Here is a 14681-nt window from a genome sequence, read left to right as displayed (position 1 = left end):
GGCTACTTCAAAAACGTGACAACAATTAGCCAATAGCAGCAACCAATATTTGATTGATCTCTTTTTAGCGAATAGCTATGCTTCAAATTTGTGGAACTGACGTTTTATTTAACCAATCAAAGTAGAGAAATTAGTTTTCTAGGCGGGGTTTTAACTGTTTGTTTCCGGGACACGCTGTCATAAAAAATGGCTTCTCTTGACAGGGTTAAAGTGCTAGTTTTAGGAGATTCCGGTAAGTTACGAAGTATTTTCCCCAATGTAATTATTCCGTATTAATGAGGCTTCTTTAACAAACATGTGTTTATTCTTGAAACAACATTCCCAGTTCACAAACCTTTAAACTTTAATTAAGAGTCACAAACTATTCGGAAGCAGCGGCTCTAGAGTCCGCACTGGTGACGAAGCGTATGTTATGATTGTGGTAAACCCCAAATGATGCCTAATTCTTAAGTAATACATGCTTTTGTTGTAGTGGTTTAATTTCCTTTACTGCTAAGCAAGGTGGCACAGCTAAACTCTTCAACGAGAAGAGACAAGTTAACCTAAAACAATACTAAAACTTGAAACTACTTAAATACGTTTGCCGACTTTTAATTAAACATTCAATTGATCTTTGTAGATATTTCTTAATGGTATGCAAGAAAGCTGTTTTGTAGTAAACTAAGGTTACGCTGCACTCATATTATTTTTAATGGTATCAATTTCTTGACACCTTTTCTTGTGTTTATTGCAAGCGGCAGTTGTAATGTGGCAGCAAAAAATCTAATAACTGATCTACTAGACTAAATCTTATAACTAGAACTTGCTGCATTGATAAAGCCTGAACAAACTGTCAATTACTCTCCCCTATATTTTATTTATTTATTTGTCCATTTCAGGAGTGGGCAAGTCTTCTTTGGTCCATCTGTTATGTCAGAATCAAGTTTTAGGAAATCCATCTTGGACTGTAGGGTGCTCTGTGGATGTACGGGTAAGCATGTCAAACATAAACATGCCTAATTTACCTAATTATTTTGGAACAAGATCTAGTTTGATACTTTTTATTTTTTTACTTTCAGATAAGTCTAGTGTTGTTCATTGCACATGTCATTATATGTTGTAAATTTATAAGAGGATTATAATAACTGAGATACCAAAACAATTATTCAACTGTAGGTTCAAGACTATAAGGAGGGAACCCCAGAGGAGAAAACCTTTTACATTGAACTTTGGGATATTGGAGGATCTGTTGGCAGTGCCAGCAGTGTCAAAAGCACCAGAGCAGTCTTTTACAATTCAGTTAATGGTAATGAGGATTTTATATGATTAATAAAAGCAAATCTAAAATTTAAAAGTGGCATGTATTCACTTTTGCTTTGTCATTTTGCGGATTTTTGCAGGAATTATATTGGTACATGATTTGACAAATAAAAAATCCTCCCAGAATCTCTATCGTTGGTCATTAGAAGTGTTGAATAAGGATTCCTCTCCGACTGGAGTCATTGTCTCAAATGGGTAAGCTTTGTTTCTTTTAAAAAGTAAAGAACATTCACACATCTCAGGTGTCAAAATTAAGAGTCTTAATTTTTCTTTCCTTTTCTTTTGTTTTGGCTGTAGAGACTATGACAGAGAGCAGTTTGTTGAGAACCCAGTTCCTTTGCTACTGATTGGAACCAAGTTTGATCAAATTCCAGAGAACAAACGCAGTGAAGTCCTCACCAGGACAGCGTTCCTATCAGAAGATTTCAATGCAGAGGAGATCAATCTAGTAAGTGTTGTTTGATTGTTTTTTTCCTATCTTACATGTAAATCTGTACCACTACTTGCATCTACCTGTCACACACCAAGGTCCTCATTCAATAACAAATTCATAAAAATTACCCATAAATTATATACTAATGTATCACACATATGGATCAGGTATCAGGTCTCATGAAAAATGGCCTGCCCATTTTTAGAAGATCCCCTTGATGTTGGTGCACGGATAGTGACAGGAGTGCTTAGGAGAGAAAGAGTCTTTAGGGACAGATCCAACCCGTTAGACTTTCCTGATGACATTCTGTACCAAAGGTACAGATTTTTAACAAATGGGCTGAGAAACATATGTCAGCTGTTGGAGCCGTCTGTAGCAAACGTGACCCATCATAGTTGGGTGCTTACTGTCCCGCAGACAGTGTGCATACATACAGATACAGTAATAATGCCTTATCACTGACCGCTCTGAATTATGTTTTTATATTTGTTCTTTACTTGCTCCCAAGTCCTTTTAGCTCCACTGGGGTTGCTTCTGATATGGAGGTTAATAATAGTGATAATTCTTTTTCACACATGACATAAGAACAGAACTATTGAGTTATGGAACACACAACTATCCGTGCACTCAGATGGGAGCGGATCCTTTAAAGAACTGGGAAATATGACGTAAATAAAGCATTCCCAGAAATGTTTGTGCTGTAATACAGTGATCTGAGTGCTGTCAGTTTATGTTGTCCCATTAATTTAATAGCAAGTGTTGCTTTTAGCCTGAATTATATTTTTAAATTCTTCGTATTTTTGAAGAATAATAGTCTGCTCCTCCATGGTAAAATACACTGCTCTGAACCTCCAAACACCACCCCTTTTATGTGAACGTGCACTGATCTTAATTGGAAAATCCTGGGTTGAGTTACTGAGTTGATAACCAGCTTCGTAGTACAACCCAGGTAACGGAGAGAAATCCGGGGTGTGTTAATCATGCTTCGTAGTAATGGCCTCTGGTGTTTGCAATCAATATAATGTCAAACACTTATTTCTCTGCTTCATAGAACATTTTTAAGGAGCGACGGATCATTGTATAATCTGTGTAGTTGTTTTAAAAAGAAAGGAGGAAATGTGTAAAAAGATTTCTTTACCATAATCTAGTAAGAATCTGGATAAACGCTATCAGGATTTTTTTACACGATGGAGGATCACGTAATCCATCTTACTTTTGTCCCGGCTGTTTAAAGCAGCATTGGATTGGATCACCCTGATCCAGAATCACAGTTTTCAAGATTACTAAATCCAGATTACCAGAATTTAAAACAATGTGGGCTACCAGCTATGTAAAGAACAATATGGGGTTAGTTTAAGTGAAATCATAAACATCCACTTCTATGACTTCTCATCTGAGCCACAACAAATATAAAACAAATTAATCAACGGCTGCATTGTGGATATTTTGGAAACGTCTTAAAAAGGCCTAATGTCCCTTTCTGTGACAATGCTGACATTTGCCCATATTTTGACAGGTTTTATCTCTGTATATGCAGTGAAAAATAGCAGGAAAATAAATTATTTTGTTATTGAAATTTGTCTGGGGGATTATTTCATGGGGACAGGATCATGTTATGATTTCATTTCTGCTGTACTTTGCTGAAAGGCTTAATAAGTAGCCTACGCCTACTTTATCACTGTAATGGTTGAACAAGTGCAACATATAAATATAACCATACGCACTGACTACAAAGACATTTTTTCACATCACATTTAGTAATAAATTCAGTTAAGATTGTATTAATGAATAAATCAGTTTTAGGTGTAGCTGTAAATTGTTGTTATTTATGGTTAAAAAACATTTACAGAAAATTATTGTTTTCAAATAAGATCCAATTTCTTTTCATAGTAATCTTATCTTTCTTTCAGAAATCTGTCTGAAGGACAGTTGGGGAGACATTTGTGTCCAGTTTAAAAATCTAAATTTGCTGACACCTAGTGGTAAAATTAAGAAAGTCACCATGAGAAATAATTGATTAGGGATTATTATTATTTATCATAAAGATTTTTTTTGTCATGTTTTCTTAATTTTGTTTAGTTGTCAGTTTGCTATAGAAGATGCTATAATAACACTTCTTTCCCAGAAAACGTGTTAATGTTTTGGTTTGTGGCTTAAGTGCAATGTTGTTTTTTCAGGACTGCACCAACCCAAGATACCTTGCTGCAGGCACGTCGAATGCTGTGAAACTCAGCAGGTTCTTCGACAAGGTAAGAAACTTCAGTTGTGTTATTCAGACTTCTTGGAAGAAGAAAACTTAAACGTTATATGATTAGCTTAACTTCTTAATTAACTTCTCTCTGTTGGTCAGAAGAAATTCCAGATTTTAATTTTTTTTAATCATTACTGTTTATAATTCTTATTTTTAATTTAAAAAATCCCAGCTTCCTTTGTGTTAAGCTGAATGAATTTAAAAAGACTTTTGTGTTTTGTAAAACTTAGATTTTTGGCTGGTTTATCAGTATGTTTTGTTCAGGAATTTAATCTCAATTTGAAAGATGGCTCTGCTTTCATAATCTATAGGCCTACTTTTACTTTTATTTAAACCTAATTATTAATTGTTTTTTTCAACATATCCAACATTATATCTGGTGTGTGTTGACAGGTAATAGAAAAGAGATATTTCACCAGAGATCCAAGTCAGGTGAGTTTTCATTTTCTGTTTATTTCTTGTGAGAATATGATGATAAAGGGGGGAAACTTGCATAAAACTATATTTTCTGACATTTCTGTTAATAAAAACTTTGATGAAAATGCAATGTTGCTAATAAAGATGAAAGTGTAAATTTAAGGGAATTGCTTCTTTTAAACATCTTTCTTTTTTATTCCCTGCAGATGACAGGTTTCACAGACAGAAAGAGGTTCAACTTCAAAAGTTTGCACTATGACTGACAGACTGAGGACAACAGCAGCTGTATCTTTGGGTTTTTAAGTCAGCCATTGTTCCCACTGAGGAAACCAGAGCCCTCACTCCGGCTTTGACTGACTTAAAACAGGGGGGAAAAAAAAGAAAAAAGATGTAAATAACTGATAACTTGTATGGATAATTAGTAAAAAGAATAATTTCAGAAATAAACAATAATAAGTAATTTTTTATTGATGTTGTAAATATGAATTGTGCTTTTATTTTCTGCTACATGCAAAACCCTGTTTCTCCAAACTAAGACTACACATATTCAACATACATGTTTGCTAAGCCTCATTAGTTGACCTGGAAGCGCAGAAAGCAGCATTCCCCTATTTCTGCATCATCTTCTTAATCCAAGGGATAAAGAAATTGATTTTAGTGAAGAGGTGTGGGTACTTTGGATTATTACAATCACCATCCACTGCACAAGCAGTGATGCCTTCAGCTTTTTTGTTGCAGAGTAGGGGTCCACCAGAATCACCCTAGAAAACAAGCAACAGGAAGATTCATTGTAAACTTTGCAAATAAAAACATTTTTGAGAGCATTATAACTTGTGTATTTTATTTCATGAAATGGTTGATTGCTTAATTTTTGATGTGCTTCATTCATTTGTTTTTGTTTAGTTTTTTTTATTACCTGGCATATTCCTCCATTCTTCCTGTCAAACTTGGTGCAGATCATGTGCTCAGAATTAAAATATTCTGGCCAAATATTTTTGCACTCAAAGTTAAATTGCGTCTTCTCTGTGGCCTCTTTCAGAAGTTTTGACATGGGCCCTTTGGCTGCTGTTTGGCCCCATCCAGCGACAGAACACTTTATGTTTGAGGGGATTTTCCCCTCTTTCTTGGGTAGTCCAATAGGCTTGACGTACTTGTTCAGTGTGGCTTTTTTTTTTAACTGCAGAGACAACAGATTGTAACTAACAACTGAAATATTTTCTTAAGTTGTTACTTTGGTGTGTTTCAAGGAAAAAACAAAAAAACAAAACAGATTCATCTTTAATTCTGTGAGATCTTGTAAATCAGCCCTGTTTGTAGGTAGAAGAATTCAGACCTGCACTTATTTCACACACTTGACAAAGATTGACTTAAAAAATAAAAGTTTCTCTTCACAGATTTAGCTTACCTTCAGTAACATAATGTCGTTACCACATTTTTTATTGTATTTTGGATGCGGGTAGTATGCTGCCACAGGGATCCTTTGCTGACTTTTTTCTCTCTTGCTGATATCATGTGCTCCTAGTACTACTGTCATGGCTTGAGAAGAGCTAAAAATAAAAAAAAAAGACAATTATATTGCTGTATGTAACACATATGTGTAACACACTGACACAAACTCATTTATTTATATAGAAAACTTTACACTGATCTCCATAGAACAATTTCTCTTTTGTCTTACTCTGATACAAATGATGATCCTAAGATCAGAGGAATTATAATTTATTCCCTATAATTAAAAAAGAAATCAGCACATCTATAAATAAGATGTAAATAAGGGGGAAACAATAAGTATGAATTTGACTGTCCTGCAAAATAAAAAGAAAAAAAATGGTAACTCTTTGTTGGTGCAATATAAACTCACTCTTTGCAGTGCGCTGCAGTTAGAACATAGTCCTCCCGAATAAGGATCCCCCCACATGTATGGTGTCCTTGAATCTGGAGTGATACCATGTAGGGTCTGGAGTGGGCCTTTGCAACCCGACCACCTACTATACCACTCTCTGTGGCCCCTTTCATAAGAAAAAAAGAGTTTAAATCAGCACAGAAAATGAAACTATTTCCAGATTAGAAAGAAGTACTCTATTGAACATGTAGCTGCCAATATATCATTGAAAAAGAAAGCTTAAAAATCTGCTCTGATTGTTGGAGCCATTTGTATCTTTGGAAAATCGAATCTCATCTTACCAGTGATGGTGACAAGAAGCAGGATGTAAACGATGCAGCATGAGTAGATCATGGTTGCACACAGTGAAAGACTGAACAGTCTGGCTTGCATCAGCCCCCCTACCACCTTGTGTAGTCAACCTCCAAACTTACCAAAGGAAACTTTGTGGGCAGGTGTCAAAAAAGTGCACAAACAGGAGCTGCCATCACACGTTGTTTGCTGCTGCATGTGTGAAGCACGCCTCTGTGATAATCATTTTACATCTTTTTGTTCTGAAATGTGTTAAAATCATTCTTCAGTGATTTATCATTTTATTTGTTTTTCTTTTTCTTTAAATATTAAGAAATTCTGTTTTGTATTTTTTGAGATCAAGGTTTACACATTTTTCGGATAAAAAAAAATAACACCTTAGTCATCAAAGTCATAAACTTTCAGGTATTACATTACATTACATTTGCTAGAGTTAAACGACTCATTCCTAAATTCATTAGTGAAAAGCAACAAAATCACAATGCATAACACTCCTGGTATGAAAAGATGAGCAAATAGTCAAAATAATCACATATCAATGTAAATATATGTGTCACTGGCACAGAAAATTGACATAACCAATATAACCATGGCAACAATCACATTGGCAGCAGCTGAAGTGGAATGAGGTCGTTGTTGTGTTTGGCTGGTTTTACTTTCATGTGTGCACATGTGTGTGTTTGTGTGTATGTATCAGTTTTTTGCTAATTATTTGAAACTCAGTCATTCTTTTCTTTCTTTTTTTTAATTTTTGACCAAGAGAAAGAAAAATACTTTAAAAACAAGTTCTTATTGGAATAAATGAATATACAGTCACTGGTCACTTTATTAGGCACCTTGCTGGTACTGGGTTAGACCCCCTCAGAACTGCCTTAATCTCTGTCTTATTCAACAGGTTAGAAACCTTCCTCAGAGGTTTTGTTCAACACCTTCATTGTGTGAATAAAAACTATTGTTCTCAGGAAATCTAGTTTGCTTTTAACTGTGTAAAGTATAACCAAATAAATAATGGGTTGAAAATTCAAATTTTTTAACTTAAGTCTTTAATTGTCCCTTTAGAAAAATGTAAAAAAAAAAAAAATAATAATAAATAAAAAATTATCTTAACAAAAGTAACATTTTGCATCTGTACACACTGTATTATTGTATAATGTCTGAAATTGTTGTCATGCAGAAGGTATCCACCTGAAGACAATAATCAAATTGTATACAACTGGGTTCTGATTAAAGTTTTGACCATAAGGTGATGCAGTTGGTCTCAGAAACTTTATATTAAACATAATATGCATTATGTTGAGGGATCAAAGATAAAAGACTGTAAATCATAAAAAGATGGCGGCGCGCAGAAGTGCAGCGACTCGTAGCTCTCCGAGCTGGTGTTTGCTATTCTTGCTTTTTTGCTATTTGTTCTTTCACTGTTATGCTCAGTTAGCAAGGCAACACAATCCTACAGCTGCCAGTACCTGATTGAAATCAGTTTAAGTATCAACTTAGACATAACAAGCGAGTATCAGCGGACTCACAGCATACCAACGGACATAATGAGACCACCAGGTTCTCCGTGGATGGTCAGCCTACCTACGAAGCGACGAAAACTGCGTAGAGAAAGGAAGCAGAAACGAGGATGCCGGTCGGGCCATGATGCTAGACTGAGGAAGCATCATCACAAACCATCGCTACCAAGTGTCTTCCTCACAAACGCCAGATCCGTCATCCATAAAATGGACGAGCTGGAGTTACAGTTGGCTACAAACTACTTTGTGAGGAACTGCAGCATTATCTCCACCACAGAGACGTGGCTTCATCCGCTGATCCCTGACGCTGCAGTTCCGCTGACGGACCGCACGCTACACCGGCTAGATCGAAACAGGGACTCGGGTAAGAGCAGAGGTCGGGGACTCTGTTTACGTGCATACCAAATGGTGTAACAACAGCAGGATCATTGACACACATTGCTCTCCTGATCTCGCTATTCTAAACAAACAACAGCTAGCCCACCCTGATGGAGTTTTTATTGTGGCTGGTGATTTCAATCAAGCGTGTTTAAAGACTGTGCTTCCTAAATTCATCCAGTACGTGAATTGTGCCACCAGGGGGGATAAAACACTGGACCATGTTTACTCCAATATCAAACATGCTTACAGAGCCTCCCCCCTCCCCCATCTCTCCCCACCTACACCCCCCTGCGAAGACAAACAAAGCCACAAACAAAGACAATACAAACCTGGCCTGAGGGAGCTCTCTTAGCTACAGAACTGCTTCAAACTCACCACTTGGGATTTATTCGACCAGCAGGACTTAAAGGAATACACAGAGACTGTGCTTTGAGCACTTTTGCTTTGTACTTAGAGCATGCGCCGACCAGCTGTCAGGCATCTTCACCAAAATCTTCAACCACTCCCTGTCACAAGCCATCATTCCCTCCTGCCTGAAATCAGCCACCATCATCCCAGTCCCAAAAGAGCAGACAGTCAACAGCCTCAATGATTACAGGCCTATAGCCCTCACACCTGTAATCATGAAATGCTTTGAGAGACTGGTTGCAAGACATATCAAGGACCAACTACCTCCCACACTTGACCCCCACCAGTTTGCATACCGTGCAAACAGATCAACAGAGGACGCCATCACCACAGTTCTCTACACAGCTCTGAGCCACCTAGAGCACAGGGGGAACTATGTGAGGATGCTCTTCATTGACTATAGCTCAGCCTTTAACACAATCATCCCAGACACTCTGGCTGGAAAACTCTCCCATCTCGGGCTCTCCTCACACATCTGCAGATGGATCAGAGACTTCCTCACAGACCGCCCACAATCTTTCAAACTTGGCCCCCATCTCTCCCCCACCCTTAACCCTCAGCACTGGATCCCCACAAGGTTGTGTACAGAGCCCTTTCTTGTACTCACTGTACACATACAACTGCACACCAGCTCATCTCTCCAACTCCATCATCAAATTTGCTGATGACACACACCGTGGTCGGGCTCATCTCAGGGGGAGATGAGTCAGCCTACAGAGATGAGGTGGTGAAACTGGAAGCGTGGTGTTTAGTAAACAACCTTACACTGAACATCACAAAAACAAAAGAACTCATTATGGACTTCCGCAAGAACAGAGCAGACCTGAACCCCCTCCTCATTAAGGGTCCACTCATTCAAGCTTCTGGGCGTCCACATCTCAGATAATCTCTCCTGGTCTGTAAACACTACAGCAGTGGTGAAGAAGGCCCAGCAGCGACTCCACTTCCTGAGAGTACTAAGGAGAAACAACCTGGATGAGAAGCTGCTAGTGTCCTTCTACCAAGCCACCGTAGAGAGCATCCTGGAGTACTGCATCACAGCGTGGTACGCTGGGTGCACAGCAGCAGACAGGAGAGCACTGCAGAGAGTGATTAACATGGCCCAGAAGATCACCGAGTGCCCCCTTCCCCCCTGGACCAAATTGCCAGCTCTCGCTACCACAGCAGCACCTCAAACATCGTCAAGGACCCATTCCACCCTAACAAGCACTTGTTCAACCTGGTGCCCTCTGGTAGGCGCTACAGAGCCCATAAAGCCTGTACGAACAGACTCAGGGACAGCTTTTTCCCCAGAGCCATCAGTGCCCTGAACTCCCATGAACAAACCAAACAATAAGGAGAACACACTCAACAATAAGAAGATGAATCATCACACACATGTGCAATAGACTGCAACAAGTATTATACCACTGTGAAACTTGAACCTTGTTGTGCAATACAATACTTCCAAGTACAATACATTCAAATTGTAAATATATGTATATATCTGTTTTTAGTACTTACCATATTTTTATTCTACTTTAAGTATTTTATTTCTATTTATTTCCTCCTTTTGCCTTTATTCTTAATATTTTTGATATTCTTTTTATTCTGATGCAAACACCATAAGGAGTAGCACCCCCTAATCTCGTTGTATGCTCTGGTTTACAATGACAATAAAGGCTTTGTGATTCTGATTTTGACTCTAATTTACCACCAATCCCTTATTCAATATAACAATGGAATAGATTTATAAATGGCTTTTCAGGACACCAAAAAGCACGTTACATTGTTTCCATTATTCCTTCACTCCTCATTCATACCTGGTGATGGTAACCTACATGTGTAGCCACAGCTGCTTTGGGGACAGCTGCAGAAATGTGGACACAACGACACAAGCAACCTACCCATTGTTGGATGACCTGCCAAGAGTTAAACAGCTTATAACTCTTTGAGGCAAAGAAAAATAATTAAAAAAATAGTTGGTGAACTTTCACAAAACATAGAAAAGAGAGAGTATAGCTCATTTCAGAAAAAATTATATACACTCAAATTCCTTTTTATTACAGATTGTCTACATATGATAACTTGTGCATTTTCCCCAACAAGCAAAACCTGTGCATGTTTTTTTTTTTTTTTCTAAAACTTTGACTTCACATTTTGTACAGGTTTCAGTAAGCTTTATTGTTTAACAGGTAAGGAAGCTCATCCAGTATTCCTCTATTCCTGCATCATTTTCTTAATCCAAAGTGCAAACGCATTGATTTTTGTGAAGACATGTGGATATTTTGGATCACTGCAATCGTCGGTCTTGGTAAAAGAAGTGATGCCTTCAGGCCTCTTGTTGCAAACAAGCGGTCCACCAGAATCACCCTAAAGAAAAGACAAATGAAAGACTTTACAAACTAAATGAAAGCATCATGTTTTTAATAAATAACACCAGTTAGGCACAGTTTCTATGAGCAGCATAATGTTGCATAAAACTATGTTCTTTGATCACCTGGCATATTCCTCCATTCTTCCTGTCAAACTTTGTGCAAATCATGTGCTGAGAATGGAAATTTTTTTCCCATTTACGTTTGCACTCAGAGTTAAATTGTATCTTCTCTGTGGCCTCCTTTAGAACGTTTGACACAGGTCCATTGGCTGCAGTTCTGCCCCTTTCAGCAACAGCACATTTGATGTTGGCAGGGATTTTCCCACCTTTCCTTGGTATTCCTATAGGCTTGACATACTTGTTGATTGTGGCATTTCTGTTTAACTGTAAAGACACACACACACACACACACACACACACACACACACACACACACACACACACACACACACACACACACACACACACACACACACACACACAAAAGTTATATTTACTAAATTAGTTATTTTGACTTTTTTTTCAAGACAAGGTTCCTTCAGTATGAGTTTAAATGTAAATGTTGTAGTTTGTGTGACCACAGTGACTAAAAGATGGCAGTAGGCAGAGCTCTTGCAACATGACAAGAATTTATTTTTTAAGGTGCATCTTTCAACAAAATATATATGAGACAAAAGGTCCGCCTTATATAACCTTGAGTCCTGGTGACAACATGGCTTCCCTAGACTCCTACCACTTCATAGGTGAGTCTATTCTTTACACATAAATCCAACATACAATTAAGTTACTCATTCACAGTAAACTTAAATAAGGACTAACACAATTGTTAATAATTGAATCCTGGTACCACACAAACACACACACACACACAACTAGGCAGAAGAAGAAGAAGAAAAAAAAATCTTGTAGGAAAACATAATCAATCTCCCCCCATACTTCATCCCTTCCAGTGACATCATTAATCAAGACAAACCCTATAAATACAGGAAGTGTTTTTTGCTCCTGGAACACATTGTAAGTACGGTGAGCAACATATCGTCGCTGTCCGGTGGAAACCACATATGTCAACTTTTGATGTTTTTGACGTTCTACAGTAAATGGCTTGTTACATTCTTCCCTATCAACTGATGTCTTGGATCTTTATATCACCAATGGGAGGACATTTTATGAGGCCGTCTATTTAAGACGTATCTCGTCTTGTGAAAAAGAAAACAAACTGTTTTTTCATGCTCCTGTAAAAAAAAAGAATTTTGGAGATACGTGTTTTTCATCGGATATTAAATATTTAACAAAACAGTTTTAACCAAATAAACAGAACTAAAGGTACTAATACTGGTCTGAGTCTTGCCTTAAACAGATGTTTATGTATATTAGTTGTTCTCAACTAGAAAGCAAAACACAAACAAACCTGGGATAGTTTGTGTCTGCTAATCAGTGAGCAATGGTGAAGCTAACAGTGTTAAAATCAGATCAAACAGGTATGGACAGTTGAAATGGTGTGAAACAGTGGGAGATGGTGTGGACTCACAGTAAATTCTTTACAGCAGCTGAGTTTGTAGGTGAAACAGTTCACACCCACAGTCAGTGATGTGAATTTTATAATGCAGCTTTAACTTTTTATAAGACATGAACCAGTGAAACTTCATATTTGTTTCTTTTAGTTTTTTTTCTGTTGTTTTTTTTTATTTGTTTTGTTTTAGGTTACCTTCAGTAACATAATGTCACAATCAAGGCCATTGTAGTGTTGATGTTGGATGTACTTTTCTACAGGGATCCTTTGCTGACTTTTCTCATTTTTGCTGATGTCCTGTGCTCCGAGTACCACTGTTATGTCCTGAGGACTGAGGGGGAAAAAAAAGGAAATGACACAGATAAGTTATATTTAATCTTTCTGAAGAAAAAATTAAATGGTTATAGAAAGGTGGCAAACAAAAAAACACCTAAATACTTTTTAAAAATGTAAGAATACAATGCAAGAATAAACGATCATTTATTGTAATGTAACAAAAATTGTGAAAAACTCTAAAAGTACGATGTAACTGAAACAGGGCACAGCTCAATATCAAGATTAACTTTTTTGTTCCACTAGGGTAAATTTGTTTGACCTTTCAACCCACTGCTGCCACAGTGATGGCAAATAATCAAACACAAAAACATAACAGATGAAATGGTGCAGTAAATTATTATACACAAATATGTTTAGTCATTAAAAACATAAAACCAGTACTAAGAACACTATACACAATAACATAAAATCAATGTAAAAACATGGGTTTCAATTTCAGTTAAGTTAATTTCCAATGTTTTGACCATTAATTATAACCAGGGAAAGTATGGCGCCACTACTCTGTCATTGTTGTAGTATAAACTCACTTTTTGCAGTGCGCTGCAGTTAGAACATAGTCCTCCCGAATAAGGATCCCCCCACATGTATGTTGTCCTTGAATCTGGAGTGATGCCATGTATGGTCTGGAGTGGGCCTTTGCAACGCGGCCACCTACTATACCACTCTCTGTGGCCCCTTTCACAAGAAAAAAAAAGTTAAAATCAGCACACACACCAACGAAAATTATTTACAATTTCTTCTGGTTTGTACAAGAAAAAGAACTACTCCAACCCCATTCCCACCTCCCCCCAAAACAATCACTGGAAATGACTACTTACAAGTGAGTGGGGCTAGAAGAAGGAAGTAAATTGAGCAGCATGTGCGGGACATGGTTTCTCTCACACACAAAGACTGAAAAGTCTGACTCGCATTAGCCCCCAACCACCTTTTGTAGTCAAACCCCAAACTCTTACTAACGGAAACTTGGTGGGCTGGTGTGAAAAATGTTCATGCACAAGCAGGAGCTGCCATCACACGTTGCTTGCTGCTGCATGTCTGAAATGCATCTCTGTGATGAGCACTTTACATCTCAGGAAACTGTCAACCTGTCTTTTTATATGAAATCTATTGGAATTATTGCTCAAAAATTCATTATTTTATGTCTGGGGTCAAATTAACAAAAACGTTAAAACCTTAGCCAGTGCCATTCTAACACTGTCAGAGTTAAACGAGTCATTCAAGTTCTTATAGAGAAAAGGCAAATAAATCTCAATGCATTGCACTCATGGTATGAAAAGTTTAGCATAATAGTCAAACAATCGCAGATCAATATAAAAATATTTCTCTGGTCACAGAAAATTGACATGACCAAAGCGTGACCATGGCTAAAGTCACAGTAACGGTGGCTAAAGTGGAATAAGATCTCTCACCATTACTTTTATACACCTCAGACTTCCAATACAACTCTTGGGTCCTTTCATCTGCAGAAATACTCTGATTACTCTGCAGTTGTGGGGTTTAACAGTGATTGAGAAGAAGCTGAGTACAGAGTACTAGTCAGTTTGTGAGATGGTGCAGAAACAATCACTTCATCTTGAAAACA

The 14681-nt window shown here is 37.5% G+C and overlaps 3 protein-coding genes across 3 annotated transcripts; 1 reads left to right on the top strand and 2 right to left on the bottom strand.

The window, feature by feature from the left end:
• The first annotated feature begins 156 nt into the window (after positions 1–156).
• Positions 157–4769, top strand: rabl3 (RAB, member of RAS oncogene family-like 3). The gene is made up of 8 exons (XM_042002556.1): positions 157–232; positions 879–970; positions 1156–1285; positions 1380–1494; positions 1597–1747; positions 3910–3981; positions 4377–4415; positions 4607–4769. The coding sequence occupies exons 1-8, from the start codon at positions 187–189 to the stop codon at positions 4661–4663; spliced, it is 702 nt and encodes a 233-aa protein (XP_041858490.1). The 5' UTR covers positions 157–186; the 3' UTR covers positions 4664–4769.
• A 74-nt stretch (positions 4770–4843) lies between these two features.
• LOC121650805 (granzyme B-like) lies at positions 4844–6677 on the bottom strand. Its single transcript, XM_042002554.1, has 5 exons — positions 6585–6677; positions 6262–6409; positions 5806–5947; positions 5317–5577; positions 4844–5161 (listed from the first exon to the last, which is right to left on the bottom strand). Exons 1-5 carry the CDS (start codon positions 6673–6675, stop codon positions 5009–5011), a joined length of 795 nt encoding a protein of 264 aa, XP_041858488.1. The 5' UTR covers positions 6676–6677; the 3' UTR covers positions 4844–5008.
• A 4305-nt stretch (positions 6678–10982) lies between these two features.
• Positions 10983–13985, bottom strand: LOC121650807 (mast cell protease 1A-like). Its single transcript, XM_042002555.1, has 5 exons — positions 13918–13985; positions 13627–13774; positions 12959–13094; positions 11377–11637; positions 10983–11249 (listed from the first exon to the last, which is right to left on the bottom strand). The coding sequence occupies exons 1-5, from the start codon at positions 13967–13969 to the stop codon at positions 11097–11099; spliced, it is 750 nt and encodes a 249-aa protein (XP_041858489.1). The 5' UTR covers positions 13970–13985; the 3' UTR covers positions 10983–11096.
• Positions 13986–14681: the final 696 nt, after the last annotated feature.

Source organism: Melanotaenia boesemani, chromosome 12, assembly GCF_017639745.1.
Source record: "Melanotaenia boesemani isolate fMelBoe1 chromosome 12, fMelBoe1.pri, whole genome shotgun sequence".
NCBI classification, from domain to species: domain Eukaryota; kingdom Metazoa; phylum Chordata; class Actinopteri; order Atheriniformes; family Melanotaeniidae; genus Melanotaenia; species Melanotaenia boesemani.
This window is presented reverse-complemented; position numbering and strand designations above follow the sequence as displayed.